General features: G+C 45.3%; 1 protein-coding gene across 1 annotated transcript in view; it reads right to left on the bottom strand.

The window, feature by feature from the left end:
• Etv5 (ETS variant 5) overlaps nucleotides 1-15,527 on the bottom strand; it is a 58,831-nt gene that overhangs the window by 13,217 nt on the left and 30,087 nt on the right. The window contains exons 8-9 of the mRNA XM_021184611.1: nucleotides 7,935-8,194; nucleotides 5,652-5,711 (exon numbers count right to left, since the gene is read on the bottom strand). Coding sequence (XP_021040270.1) covers nucleotides 5,652-5,711; nucleotides 7,935-8,194 — 320 coding nt within the window. The remainder of the gene's footprint in view (nucleotides 1-5,651; nucleotides 5,712-7,934; nucleotides 8,195-15,527) is intronic.

Below are 15,527 nucleotides of genomic sequence, written 5' to 3' on the forward strand. Positions count from 1 at the left end.
TGTCCCCAAACACAGCAGAAAGAATCAAAGAATCACTCATGGGACAGTGAAGGGGTCAAAAATTGGAACCGAGGCTGGGCAGTGGTATGTACGCCTTTACTCCCAGTATTGGGGAACCAGGCAGGTGGATCTCTGAGTTTGAGGACAGCCAGGAATACACAGAGAAACACTGTCTTATAAAACCAGAGTAGGTGAGAGAGGGAAAGAGAAAAGAAAAAGTGGGAACCAGATGGTCCAAGACACATAAAACTAAATGGCTAAAGAACAAGGTTAACAGGCCAGGAGAAAGGATGGCCATACACCCACCACATATGAGCTGCCAGCAGCTGTGACTGTGGGCTATCAGCTGGTCAGCCTCCCACTCCTCAACAGATTAGTGGTTCACGCCCAAGGCAGCCAACAGGTCCCTGATGGGGATTTCCCTGCCTCAGAGTTATCAATACAGTCCTTCATCCCTGGGCTCTCTTCTCTGGCTTAGTCCCTGGTTGACACCTGGCTGGATATGCAGAGGGGATAGGGGACTCAGTGACATGAAAACCTCACAAGTCAGCATGCCCAGATGTGATCCCTCTCTTGCTATCCCAGGCTTCTTCAAAATCAGGCCTGGCACCTTCTGAATATGTCGGGGCCTCGAAAACTTGGTGCAATGGGGGAGGCAGACTCTTTTGATGTCATTCGTCTTTCTGTCTCTAGTCCCAGGCATGGTTTTTCTGTTTAAATTAACTACATCATATATGGGCTGGAGAAATGGCTCAATTGTCAAGAGCACTGGCTACTGTACCAGAGGACCCGGGTGTAATTCCCAGTCCCCACATGGTGGCTCAGCAACTGTCTGTAACTAATTCCTGGGGAATCCACGTTCCTCTTCTGGCTTCTGCGTGCACTGTGTGCACACAGCCATGTATACAGGCAAAGCACCCAGACACACACACACAATTTGACAAGTCTATTTAATTGATACTTTTTTCTTTTTTTCTTTCTTTTTTTGGTTTTTCAAGACAGGGTTTCTCTGTATAGCCCTGGCTGTCCTGGAACTCACTTTGTAGACCAGGCTGGCCTCGAACTCAGAAATCCGCCTGCCTCTGCCTCCCGAGTGCTGGGATTAAAGGCGTGCGCCACCACGCCCGGCTCTGACACTTTTTTCTTATCGAGTCCAGTAAATATTTTGTGCCAGTGTGTGTAGATAAGATAGGACCTTGTTTTTATGAGTGTACATCTCAACTTAAAGAAGGAAGCTAATAATAATAATAATACTAATAATAATAAAACTAATGACAGTTTAGCATTGGAATTAAGGAGTGTGGGCTGAGCCAGGCAGGTCGACCCCATTAGTTGTGTGGCTTGGAACAGCTGAATCCCAGTGTTCGGCTCTCCTCATTGATACTGTTGTAAGGATTTAATGAGTTACTGTGCAGTCTGTTCTATTGATCCGCAGCTCCCTCTTCACGACAGAGTGTAAGGATGGCTTTTGGAACAAGTGTGTAATAAATAACACTTAGAGAAAAAAACAATCACAGATTGAGAGCAAGCAGTGTTAAAGCAGCTGAATGAGCCACCCACCCAGGCCAGCACTCGGCAGGCAGAGGCAGACCCGTCCCGGCCAGCACTCGGCAGGCAGAGGCAGACAGAGCTGAGCTCCAGGCAGCCTCATTCACACAGGAGCAGGAATAGTGAGACCATGCCTCAAAACCAACCAACCAAGCCCAATGAGTCTGAGAACTGTAATCTTGACATGTGCCTGCCACAGAGCAGGACTTCTCAAGGATAAGAAGGGCCACACCCTAAGCATCTTAGTGTTCTCTCAACACCTTACATGTATGCTTATTGTAATAAGCATTCAATTAGCACCTGACAACTGAGGCAAACAATGTTGACATTTTTTCCCCTTTAAGACAGGGTGTCATGTAGCATAGGCTACCCTGAACTCCCCATATACTTAAGGAGGACCTTAAACTCCCCACCTTCCTGCCCCCCGCCTCCCAAGTGTTAGGACCATATAGGTGTGTGCACAACACCTGGCAAACTGACTTTTATGACAACCTGGTGCACTTCACATTATCAGCAAGACATAATTCATTCTGCGTCACGCTCTGGAGCCTTCGCTGCCAGGAGGTGATCTATTTCCCACCTTCCATATGGGTTTTGATATTCCAGTACTGTTTTAATCAGTCTTGTTATAAAGTCATTGTGAGTGAACATCGGCCACGATTTAAAGTTTACACACCTGTCAACTGTGTCGTGTTAACTTTCATCGGCCCCCCTCCTGGCCCCCACTAAGGTAAAGATAATTCATCCAATAACCACACAAGACTAGATTAAATTCTTGCTTTGGTTTTCAAAGGATCATAAGGAACATTTTGTAGTTTCTAGTTGCTGTCGTCCTCTACAACACCTGGAAGAGGTTTCTGGTAACCAGTCAGCTGAGTTTGCATCAACAGTTATTTCTGTTGTGGCCACACACCATCTGCTTGCTCAAACAAAGGTGTAGGAAGGAAGGGCGAAGTGAAACGCAAACATGCAAAATATCGCACAAGGATTCCAGGTGAGGACCCGCGGCGGGACGGCTATCTGAGCAATCAGAGATGCCAATCAGAAACACTTGTTTTGATAACTGTTTCCTAGGCATCTGTGGTTCAAGACTGTAAAGGAAGGAGAGAAAAACCAGGCCGAGATAATTTAGAGCAGTTTAAAAACGCTGGCTTCTTTGAAATTTACTTTTTCAGTGTGCGGTCAACTGGGCAAAGGAATAGGTTGGAGGGCGGAGGTGACTTCACAAGATGGTCTCTATGTAGTCAGCAACCCAAAATCTTGCTAAAAATATTTCCCTTAAGAGCATGCTCTTTGCTAAATGTTGTAATTATACGGCATGTTTGCCTCCCTCTCTGCTCTGCTCCCTCCTCATGTGCCTGCTGCACAGACACCATCAACTGCCTCTCCAGAGACAGCGTGGAATCCGGACGCAGCCCTGCACAGCTGTGTCTACACAGCCAGCAGTTCAGCAGACAGCCCGCCTGCTCACGTCTGGACACTCTGAGAATATCGCAGGGCACACGGTGGCGGGGTAAGCCGCCCTGGTCTAATGCAGCTGGGGGCAGCTGCCTACTCAAGAAAGCCCTCTGGACAACTCGTCACTCGTAAGGAACACCCGATGCTTGAGCACTAATGCCTAAAACACTGCAGTCAGGTGCTTTCAGCCCCAGGTACACAGGAATTTGGGACTCTAGCCACTTCTGGCAGTGGCTCTCATCCTGAGAGGCCCGACCTTTCCGGGGTTGTTCACAGGGCTCACCTGAGCTCATCAGGAAAAAGATATTTACATTACAAATCATAACAGTAGCAAAATCACTGTTACGAAGAAATAACAAAAATAATTTTCTGGAGGGTGGGGGTAGGTCACCGTAACATGAGGAAGTGTATTGAAAGCATTAGGAAGGTCGGGAACCTCGGTCTTAGGGTGAAGTCTCAGCATCAGAACTTTAGAAAGCTCCCTCGGGTCTAGTAAGTACACCTGAGATCGAGGGTGATTTTCCAACTTGAAAACTGAGACTGCTGGACTCCACGTTGGAGCGTTATATCCAGTAGCTCTTGAGAATCTGTTGATCCAAGTTCCCAGAGAAGTCTGTGCCACTGGTCTGGGGGAGTCGGACTGATGGTAAGACACTGATGTGGACAGATAGGTTCAGAAAGCAAAACCAATTTCTGGGATCCACTCTAAGGAAAGGCACACTTCCCAGTCTCAGTGTTGGGAAAGGCCATCCTGACCCTACCACACTGCCTGGCAGAGAGTCTACCTCTCAAGGCTTTGCAGATCACAAACATCTTCTGAGATCCCAAAAGGCTCTTGCCCATCAAATAGACTGACTGCTTCGCCAATATCATCCATTCACGTAGGGGCTATCTATGTGTTCTGCAAATGCTCTCTGCAGCTTTGACGGCTCAACTCTTCTCTTCCCACACCATGTGAATCCTGATGATCATACTCCTGTGGGCAGGTCTGGCAAAACCTTTAACTTCTAAACCATCCTGCTAACTGTTACTCTGTTTTTGATAGGGTGTGAAGTATCCCAGGCAAGGTTTAAAGTCACAATGTAGCAAAAGATGGCCTTGACTTCCTGCTCACCCCGCCTCCACCTCCTGAGCCCTAAGGTTATAGGCACTTAGCCTCAGTGCCTGGTTATGTGCTGTACTGAGACAGCTATCCCAGGGTTTCCTGATTGGCAGGCAAGCTCCACCCCTAGCCCAGCACTGTGGCTGTTTTAAATTACTCTTAGTCCAATTAGGTTAGTGTTAGGATCCTCCTGCCTTTCTTCCAGTGCTGTGATTACACAAGTGCTGCCATGATTAACTTTTCCCCTAGTGTAGGAATCTGAAGTCAGAAGCCCATCAGTATAATACTGATATATAAATACTTTAATATAAAGAATTATAACACTTTATAATACTGAGCCTTCTCGTCTATCCCTAGAGCTTTTTTTGTGGTTCCCAGCCTTTCTAATGCTATGACCCTCATGTTGTATTGAACCCTAACCATAACATTCTCTCACTACTTTATAACTGCAATCTTGCTACTGTTACGAGTCCTGATGTAAATATATCCTCTATGCAGGATATCTGCTATGGGGCACCCTTGGGGGTCACGACCCACAGATTGAGAACCTCTGCCTTTTGTATACATTCATTAAACATCAAGGCATTAATTAATGCTCGTGGGCAGATCACCTTGTATTCTTCCTCATAGCTGTTCATAGTTTCTATGATTAGAAAACGCTGTCTGTCACTGTCACACCCTGTACTGTTTTGTGAGCGGCTCACCTCTGCATAGCTTTACCGACCTTCCTATGCCTACCAGCCCTTCACTAGCCGCCCCCCTCTTCAAGCACTCTCAAGGCCAAGGAAGAACTCCAGAGAGCCTTTCCTCTCGCTTTAACCTGACATCCACCCATTACATAATCATTACAATGAAGCGCTACCCACCCAGATTAAGTGAAATTCAAAAACTCGGCCATAGGGCTGGAGAACTGGCTCAGCAGTTAAGAGCACTGACCGCTCTTCCTGAGGTCCCAAGTTCAAATCCCAGCAACCACATGGTGGCTCACAACCATCTGTCATAGGATATGATGCCCTCTTATGGTGTGTCTGAAGACGGCTACAGTGTACTTGTATAAGTATAATAAATAAATAAATCTTAAAAAAAAAAAAAAAAAAACCTCGGCCATAATTTCTTTCCTAAAATGTCCCTGGACCCACTTAAACTTTCCTGACGTAAGCCCTAAGGACCAGTTTAGGCTGACGTAGCTGGAAGTGTAACAGCAAGTTCCCCTTTTCTTCATGTTGTCCTGTGAACTCTGCTAAGTCAGGGTCATTGCCATTGAAAATGATGAGTGCGTTTCTCAGTGCTTAAAAGTCTTGACTCAAAGCCCACATACAAAGTAACTCACTTAGCTCTCATAGCATGCACTATGGAAAGTCTAACCACTGAGACCTTACAGCTCAGCTTAGAAATGGTAATCCTCAATTAAACATGTGTATTATCAAAAAATAATAAATAAATAAAAAGAGGAAGGAGGAAATCCTTCCATGTGTGCTGCACTTTCATTTTGGCCCTGCTCCCCAGATAAATTCATTTTAAAAGAACAAAGCAAGCTCCTTACCTTCATGGCTGCTGGAGAAATACCCGCCTCTCATGTAGGATGACTGGCAGTTAGGCACTTCTGAAAGGAAAACACAGCACTCTTAGCAACGGTCCCTACAGAACAGCAGAGACGATGCTGGAAACAGCAGAGAGCACACACGCTGGCGCTGGCAGCCAAGGCCCGAAACCTCACAGCTACGGATGTGCACCAAGTTCTCGTCAACCTGACAGAAGTCTGAGTTACTTGGGAAGAGGGACCGTCCACCAAGCAAGATGGGCTGGTGGGCACATGTGTGGCGCATTTTACTGACTGATCGATCACTGTAAGGGTCGGGTCCTGGCCTACTGTGGGAAGTGTCTGCCTAAGGCAGGTGGTCCTGGAGTGTGTGTGAACGTAGGCTGGGTAAGCCAGAGGAAAAGCCAAGCCAGTACATGGCACTCCTCCGTGGTCTCTGCAACAGCTCTTGCCTTGGCATCCATCCCTCGATGATGATGGTGCGTCATCCCTACGCCAAATCCTCCAGTCCCACTCCCTACACCACCAGGTTGCTTTTGATGAGTGTTTATGACAGCAACTAAGAATCAGCCTAAGACAAAGGTCAAGTGTTTTAAGGCCTTGGTCTGTGGAAATGGACCAAGCTAATAAACAATATGGTAAACACCACAAACCACCAGGACCCTTCTCATCAAGAGGCACAGGACAAAGAGATAAAAGCTCCGTCTCATCTCAGAACCCGTTATCAATGCACTTGGTGGGCAAGCTGACAGGAACACAAGAAACTGCCCGTCAAAGAGGCTTCCAGATGGGGAGGGGAAGAGCCTTAGCTCTTTCTCAATCTGCTCCTCTGGTCACTGAAGGCCACATCCAATTCTGTTGCCTGGAGTGAGGGTATTTAAGGCCAGAGGGATTAGTGGAGCTAAAGCTCTGCAGCCAGGATGACAACTGGCAGGGTGGGTGCTGTAGTTTGGTAAGCATGTTTTCACCCCCATTGGATCTGTTGCTTTTCCTCAAGTGAATGGGAGGAGATGAAAAATGGCTGGCCAAATTAAAATGTCAACGCCAGCAGGCTGGAGAGGGCTCAGTGGTTAAAAGAATGAACATAGTGCTCTTCAAGAGGACCTAAGCTTCAATTCCTAACACCCACACCAGCAGCTCACAACCATCTTTAGCTCCAGTTGGGGGGTTGAGAGGAACGGGGACGGGGCCTGGGGCACTCACATATACATACACTGACACACACACATAACTAAGCGAATAGTATATAATATATATTATACATATACTAAAGTCAATTCCAGTCCTAAAAAAAAAAAAATATGGCCATCATATCATGACTTCCAAGAAATATGTTTCAAAGTCTTCAAAAGGAATTCAGTGATAATTTATTTGTGTAACCTATCAGCAGTCTCCACTGGCCTACTTTCTCAGATTGCCCAAAACTAGTTTCTCTCTAAATCATGGTGTTATCTCAGAGACCAAGAGCAGACTCTATATCCCACCGCACCCACAAGAGCCATTCAGCTCTGACTGCTCCAACCTTCCAAAGGGGCTTAAGAAAAGTCCACAGTGAACGGCAGAAAACCCACCAACTACTCCCAGGTCATTTTAGTCCTGACTGTAAGGTAAGAGTGGGAATGCTTACACTCTCCCTGGTCGGCTTTCCTCCAGGGTCTGGTCCACAAGACACAGAGGAAGGAGATCAAACAGCCTCAACTTAATACGCTGAAGCTCCTAGGCAAACAGCAGGTACCATCACAGGTTACACATCTCCCTGTGCAGACTAGTAGCCTCTGCAGGACATAGCACCAGCCCAATGGAAACAGCGCCTCAGAGAATCTGGGAGCACTCAGCACATCTGTGGGACAGCAGCAGGTGCTTCTTAGAAGGTTTATTTCAATCACAGGACTGTGTCTGAGAGGTGACCTCTTTTCTCATGATTATACTGCGTCTGCTGTATTGAAAACAAAGCCCCAAAGCTAAAACACCCAAATTGTGTTTCTTATGCCCGGTACACTTAAGGGTAGGGCACCACCCAAATGTGGGCTCAGCAGGCTTCAGATTCGCCTTAGGTGTATCTTACACACTTCTGAATACAATTAACTAATTCATTAAGCTCTTTGAGGGTTGTTTATTTGGTTTTAGAAGTGCTGGGCATGAACCCCAGGATATTGTGTTGCTACAATCTTCAGTCCCTAAAGGCAATTCTTAGATGATTTCCTCAGATCCTCGTAGACAGCAGATCAACGCTCATCAGACAGCCAAATGAGAATATAGACGCCAATGTAGTGAGTTTAAGCTAACCTGAGTCAGCACAGTAATCTCGGGGCTCCTGCTTGATTCCCATGGGTGACTGGAATCCATGTGCTGGAGGACCAGGCATCCCAGGGACCCCGTGTTCATACAGTGGGTCATGGTATTCCTGCTTGAATCCCTGAAGGGGTGGCGGAGCTGCGGGGACAATGGGCTCTGACATCTGCCGGTGGTAGCTGGGGCGACTATCTCCAGGAACTCCTGACTGAGGAGGGAAGGGATGGCTGGGCTCAGACAGCTGTCGCTGAAATCTGTAAGGAAAAAAAGCATATTGTTTAATACCATATGAACACTGACTATGATTCAGCATTAGGGATTAGCCACCACATCTGGTTTTTAAAAGATAAATTAATTCCTAAATGAAAAAGTTCTTACTAATGTAAAATGTTGTTTATTATCAATGTGTGTGCCATGGCTCACGTGTGACAGCCTGAGAAACTCTGTGGATTCAGTTCTCTCTTGCACTTCCATCTCACTGGCCCACAAACTACTTTTGAAAAGAACCAAGGACTTACTTGGTATTGATACATTATCATAAAATGACCATAATTATAAGAAATGAAAAGTTGATTGGTAGATCAAAGAAACTGAATTTAAAAAAAAAAAAAAATCAAGAACTCTTAATCCTTTTATTACCTGTTAAAACATTTCAGATGTGTAGGGAGGGTTAGGTTCCATTTTACACTACATGCTAACATAAATGTTATGGATGAAAGACTTCACATTATGAAGCAAATGTATATGAGAACTTATGTACAATTTCAGGGGTGGGAGAAGACGTTTATAAATTACCTCACTAAGAGTAGAAACCATCAAGATATACAAGGGCAGAATCAAAGTGGGAGGGAAACCAGAATTTGTAATAACCAGAGAATGCCGGAAGCAGAATCCAGTAAAAATGGCGATGTGGTGGCGACCGACCTGCCTTTTATTTTTATTTGAGTGAGGCGCACTATGACTGCAGATCTTCCTTGTAAATGCTAGGATTGAAGGTGAGTATATCTAAGCCTTTCAAGAGTAACTGAAGGTCAGCATTTTAGTGTGGCAATTTGAATAAGAATGGCCCTCACAGATTCCCAGATTTGAATGCTTAGTCACCAGGGAGTGGCAATGGCTCGGTCTGGAAGATTAAAAGGATTAAGAGGTGTGGCCTCAGATGGGTCTGGGTGGGGGATGCCTTTAATCCCAGCACTGGGGAGCCTGGAACAGGTGGCCTCTGTAAGGCCAGCCTGGTCTACAGAGTGAGTTGTAGGACAGAGAAACCCTGTCTGGAAAAACAAAAACAGACAAACAAGCAAACAAAGAAAAGCAAAAGCCTTGTTGGAGGAAGTATGTCATTGGGGGGGGGGGTGGGCTCTGAGGTTTCACAAGCCCAGAGTAAACCCAGTCTCTCCAGGCCTATGGGTCAGGATGCAGCTCTCAGCTACTTCTCTAGAAAAGTGTGCTTGCCGCCAGGCTCTCTGCCACAAGGACAATGCACCTCTGAAACGAAAAGCAAGCCCCAATTAAATGCTTTGCTTCATCAGAGTCTCCTTGGTTATGCTGTCTCTTCACATACAGAACAATGACTACGACAAACAGGAAAAACAGTGAAGAAAAATACTAACATATGTACTAGTAAACATAAAACGTCTGCTTTCAAGTTAGACATAGCTGTAAGAACCAAAAGCCAGCATGTTAATAGAATAAAAACAGACACATTTATCAATGGAGGACCCTAGATTAAGTCCCTGTTCCTATAATACCTGAAATTTGACAAATATTAAAAAAAAAAAAAAAAAAGCTGGGCGTGGTGGCACAAGCCTTTGATCCCAGCACTCGGGAGGCAGAGGCAGGGGGATTTCGGGAGTTCGAGGCCAGCCTGGTCTACAGAGTGAGTTTCAGGACAGCCAGGGCTATACAGAGAAGCCCTGTCACGGAAGAAAAAACAAAAACAAAACACACACACACACACACACACACACACACACACAGAAGAAAAGACAACATCTTTAACAAATAAACAGCGTTGGTCAAACCAGACAGCTCCATATAGAACGTTTCCCTTCCCTCTCACCCTGTACCCAAATCAAATGGATCCTCGATCTCAAGGTCAGACCCCAAACTCTAGAAGAAAAAGTAGGGAGTACAGGTCTGGATTCAGGCTTAGGTAAGGATTTTCTGAATAGGACTCGAGTGATCCAGGAAATCAGGCCATCAATCAAAGTGGGACTCCAGGAAATTCAAGTTTCTGCACTGCAGGAAGCTATTGTTGACTGAAGAGGCCACCTGCTAGGTGGTACCTGCCAGAGGATTAGTATATAGAATATACTAAGAGCAAATACTAAACAAAACACCAAGAAAACAAATGATCCCATTAAATGTGGACTAGAATAACTACATGCATCTAAGAGAGCTACAAGGCGTCCTCTCTCTCCTTAGCTACAAAGACAAACTACATTACTGTAAAATTCTACCTCACCCATCAGAATTGCTAAGATTAAAAAAACAAAAGACACACTTCTTTTTAATAGATTTAACCAAGTAGTTGGATTTGAATCAATCTGTGTCATTAGGTGCTAACAGATTTCTAGAACATGGAGACTTAAACCAGAGATCTGGGCACAGATAAAACTGCCGAGATCAGCTTGCAGCATGAACTGCTCCTGGGTGAGGTTTTACTATCCTCCTGCAAGATACACCATAAAAATCACTACAACGCAACACGATCCCCGAGCAATTTGATACATGGGTGTCCTTTTGTCCAAGATACAAAAGCATTTCACTTGCCAGCCCAACATTCTGAACACATCCCACCACAGTGAATGTCTTAGCTAGTGCAGCCCTATCACTTCAGCAGACACCTGAGTTTAAAGTCGCTGCCATTTCAAGTGACCAACTTTCAAGGGTCTCTCGACAAGTATACATTTGCAACATAGGCTTGGGCTTGACATTCCAAATACAGGCATCAGCCACAGGCTCACAATCTGAAAGAGAATCTTCCAGAAAAGCACAGAGATACCGCAGAGGCTTTATTCTTATCAGCTGCCCATACCCCTGTGCCACCATGTTAGCACCTTCAAAGGTGACCTGTACCACTCAGTACTGTAACAAGAGCCTTGGCAGCTGGATGGACCAATGGTCTCCTGCTTCCTGTTCGTGTTTGCCGTCTCACCTTCCAGAATGTCGGCCTGGGATGGCCTCTTTAGGAAAGGATACTTATACAGGAGCCCTAGCCAGCAAAGAACCTCCCCATCTCACCCCCCTTGCCCCCAACTCCCCAGTGTCCTCTCTACTGCACAGTGAGACCCAGGATTCATGAAGCCAAAGCCTGGATGAGTCTCAAAGACCAGGACAGACTCTTTAACTGGCTTTACTCTGCACTGCACGCTGGAGAATGGCAAAGGAGATCCTGGGTAGGTCACAAGACCAACCTACCTGGGAAAAAGAATGGCTCAGAGCCTGCTGCTGTGTTTGCTATTTGCAGAGATTAATAAAGTAATTCAGCACTTGTCCTCAAAATACATCCTGTGAACTTTACTCATAGGCCTTCAACTGAACCTCGTTCCCCTCTCAGCAATCTTTTTGAAGTATCAACGAATGTGTTGTCCACATAAAACCACCACCACCAAGATGCTGCTGGGACCATTCCCAAAAGAGCAGCAGCTCAAGTTGACCAGTCTCTCTTCCTCCACCTCACCCCGCAACCCCAGTGCAGCTCATTAGTAAGGAACTCACATTTGGCGAGCAAGGGGAGACAGACTACGGAGCAAGGCTTCCAAGAGCCAGTTTATTTAAAGGAAAAATTATTTATTTATCTGTCAGATTTATATAGCTAGCGCCTTTCCTCTCAAGAGCACACCCACGCCACCAACATTTGGTTTACGTTATGAAAACTGTTATGATTCTTTTTCTGCATTTCCTTTCTGGCCTCAGCTGCCAACACACAGCGTAAACACAATGGTAACAGAAATAAAAGGGGGGAAGGGAGAGATTCAAGGCAGGGCACGCGGTGTGTATGCCTGGCAGGTCAAACTGTGATAGTTCAGAGGAGTCCTTCGAGCCGATCCCTCAGATTCAACGAGAACCACACCACACACTTAAATCTCACTGTTAAGAGAACCTGACGCAAACCAGAGAAACAGCAGAGGCAAATCCAGAGCCTGGCTCTGAGATCAGAACAAGCCAAGGCAAAAGCTGGTCTTCTTTACCACTGACTTCCCGCGTGACTTTTACATAATGGCTCGGAGCCTTCGTTTTCCTCATTGGCAGAATGCATATGAGCAGGACGCCTGCCCCAAAGGTCTGTTACAGCACGTCAAGTTCTCAATACACAAGGACTGTCGGTCTCCCAGCTAAAGTCCCAAGGTGCGCAATGATAAAGACCCCCTGGGGTCAGGAGATTACCATATGCACTAATCAAAATAAGGTCCCTGAGCCAAGAGACAGATTATTGGGTTTTATTCTTGAGTGACTCAGCCATGCCTGCCTGGAAGGTGCTGCAACCCTTAGCAGGAGGCAAGGACACCAGCTAGGACAGCATTCACAAACAAGCCTAAGTCAGACCAACAGTAAAGGGACAGGAAGGCCAGTAAACTGTAAACCTGGTAAAAAGAAGCAACTGGAATTTCTTTTTCTTTTTTTAAGATTTACTTATTTTATGTACCTGAGTCCATTGACAAATCAGAAGATCACTTTAGATTCCATTACAGATAGTTGTGAACCACCACGTGGGTGCTGGGAATTGAACTCGGGATCTGTGCAAGAAGAGCCATCGCTCTTAACCGCTGAGCCATCTCTCCAGCCCACAACTGAAGTTTCTAAGTTATGTTTTTAAAAATCACTCTTTATTACGTGGGTATGTTACAATGGGGTGGGATTGCAGGAGCAGAGCTCAGAGGACAAATTTTAGGACCTACTTCAGCCTTTCTCATGGCTTCCAAGGACAGACGCTCAGGTTCTGAGGCTTGGGTAGCTAGAACACACTTGATATTTCGAAGTTAAACTGCAGTCAGTGAAATGGTCTAACAGAACATACAGACATCTGCCGAGTGTGACCAGCGGAATTTGTTCTCCAGGACCCACCCGGTAGGAGAGGCCTAACTGTTGGCGTCTGATATACAGAAACACCCCCTCCCTCACCTCCCCAAAATAAAATGTAAAAAGTGTGAAGGAAAGAAATGGTAAGTAAAATACAGCTAGGCATGGTGATACGGCCTGTGGAACTGTGACACACAGGAAGTACCCACCTGATGTCTAGCACTCCTCACCCCTAAATAGCAGAATTGGGGTTCAACTTCAGGGCTTCTTTAGTCTGTGTATGAGTCACAAGCCTAGAGTTTAATATATATAATATATATATTATATATATATATATATACACACATACATACATAGTTAGTATTTTTACTTGTGTGTAGGTGCCACTGTAGGCTGCAAGAGGGCACCAGATCCCCGTGGAGCTGGAGTTCTGGCAATTATGAGCTGCCTGTCTTGAGTACTGGGATGAGAACTCTGGTCTTCTGGAGAACAGCAACCACACAGCCATCTATCTCTCCTGCCTCCCTAAACCGTACCTACAACCACCACCTTTCAATACTCTACTGATGACACCTAAGTACAAATTATACTAGTTAGTCCACGTACCCAACAAATCCTGGTTTTAGAAACTAAAAAAAACTTTAAAGCTATGATAGTAAACACTTAAAATAACAAAAACGTCACAAACCATAACTCAGGCAAGACATCTCCAGGAGGGTTGTGTAAGTAATTGGGACTGAGGTGGCTGGCTGTCTAAATGGGTGGACATTTACAGAAAACAGAGCCATGCGGGCCAGAAGGAGTGAAACTAAGACAGAGCTGGTTCTGGAGGGTAGACGTTACTCACTAGGGCTTCCGCAGTGTCTGCCAAGGCTTCGGCGTTCTAAACAGTCCCAGTATAAAGACACCCTCTACTCATCTGATGAACACATCCTCAATGCGAACCCAACGCAAGAAAACCACCTCATTCTCAATCGCCAATTTGATGCAGCGGTCTTAAGTAAGTCAGAGAAAGTAAGTTCAACAATGCAGATGACTGGCCATAGAGCCAGGGCAGGGCTCAGGGGGCAAAGAGCACCCACCAAGCCTGACAATTTCAATCGACCCCTCCTCATGGTGGAAGGAGCCCACTGACTTTTTCAAGTTGGCCTCTGACCTACCTCCATATACATTCTGTGTCACACAAGCACATTAAAAATGAACAAAAAATAAGATACTAAGCAACAAACAATGTCAGAAGAATACATGGGTAATTTCACTTAAATTAGCGTAATATACATTATTTTTTTATTTTATTTTATTTATTTATTTATTTATTTTTGGTTTTTCGAGACAGGGTTTCTCTGTGTAGCCTTGGCTGTCCTGGAACTCACTTTGTAGACCAGGCTTGGCCTCGAACCAAGCGCCACCACGCCCGGCTGTAATATACATTATTAAAGGAAAAATAATTTGATCATTTTTTTTTCATTAGGTAAAAGCATTGTCTGATAATTTTCAACACTGATAACTTTTCATGAAGGGCAGAGGAGATCTCCATTAGTTTGACAGAGGAAATACAGACAGACAGGCAGATAGACAGACAGACAGTGAAATACTGGAAACTAGCTTTCAGAGTAAACTATCAGGAGAAAGTTACCTAGTCTGTCAAAGAAAGTTTCATTAAGAATCCAAGCAATTTGGCTTTAGACCCCAAAATGAACCCACACAAAGCATGCTATTAGCCAGACCCACGATGAGGATGCGCACAGTCAATCTTCCAAGCTGAGTTAGATTGTGACTCAGTCAACCCTTTCCTGTAACAACACAAGACCTGGAGGGCAATGGTGAATATATGACAGTTTGTCCGGGATGGACTCCAAGAGGAAGTCGGTCTTGTAACCTATCAAATATCATAGTTTCTGTGCTATCGAAGTTCCAGAAAACAGCTCAAACCAGGCTTTAGAGGCCCAGACCACACAGCAGGAGACTGCTCTCAGTGAGTTGGTCCTTTCCTCAAGTCCTGACTAACATGGCCGTGCTGGCAGTTCATCCTGTGGTTGACCTATGCCTGGGTACTTCATTCCACCGGTGACTGAACATCATAATATGGATGTTCTTGCGTACCACCCAAGAGCAGTTTTGTTTTGGTTTTCTACTATAGGGACAAAAACAAAAACAAAACACGTATAACCATCAAGATTGGTCTGGCCAAAGGAAAAACAGAACTCTCATGGAGTATAAATGGAACACGCTGTAGCACGCCAAATACATGATCCCCTCCCACACCACGTGGGAGGAACCACCAATATAAATCACTGCTTTCAAATGCAGTATTTATCTTCCAAAAATAAACTGAGTTGTTAAGAGTTATATAGGCAGATTACATGAAACACCAAGAATATACTCTGACTATGGTTATTTTAGCTGTTTAAAGCAGGGCCACAGCAAATGGCCACCACCATCAACAAACACAGTGAAGGCGATTAATCCCGTCTAAGGAAAAAGATGAAGACTTTGAACAGGTCAGGCCTACCCTGAACAAAACAAAAGACCTCTTGTCCCATGGGCTTAGAGGAAATAATGCTG

The sequence above is a fragment of the Mus caroli genome, chromosome 16, assembly GCF_900094665.2.
Source record: "Mus caroli chromosome 16, CAROLI_EIJ_v1.1, whole genome shotgun sequence".
Lineage (NCBI taxonomy): Eukaryota > Metazoa > Chordata > Mammalia > Rodentia > Muridae > Mus > Mus caroli.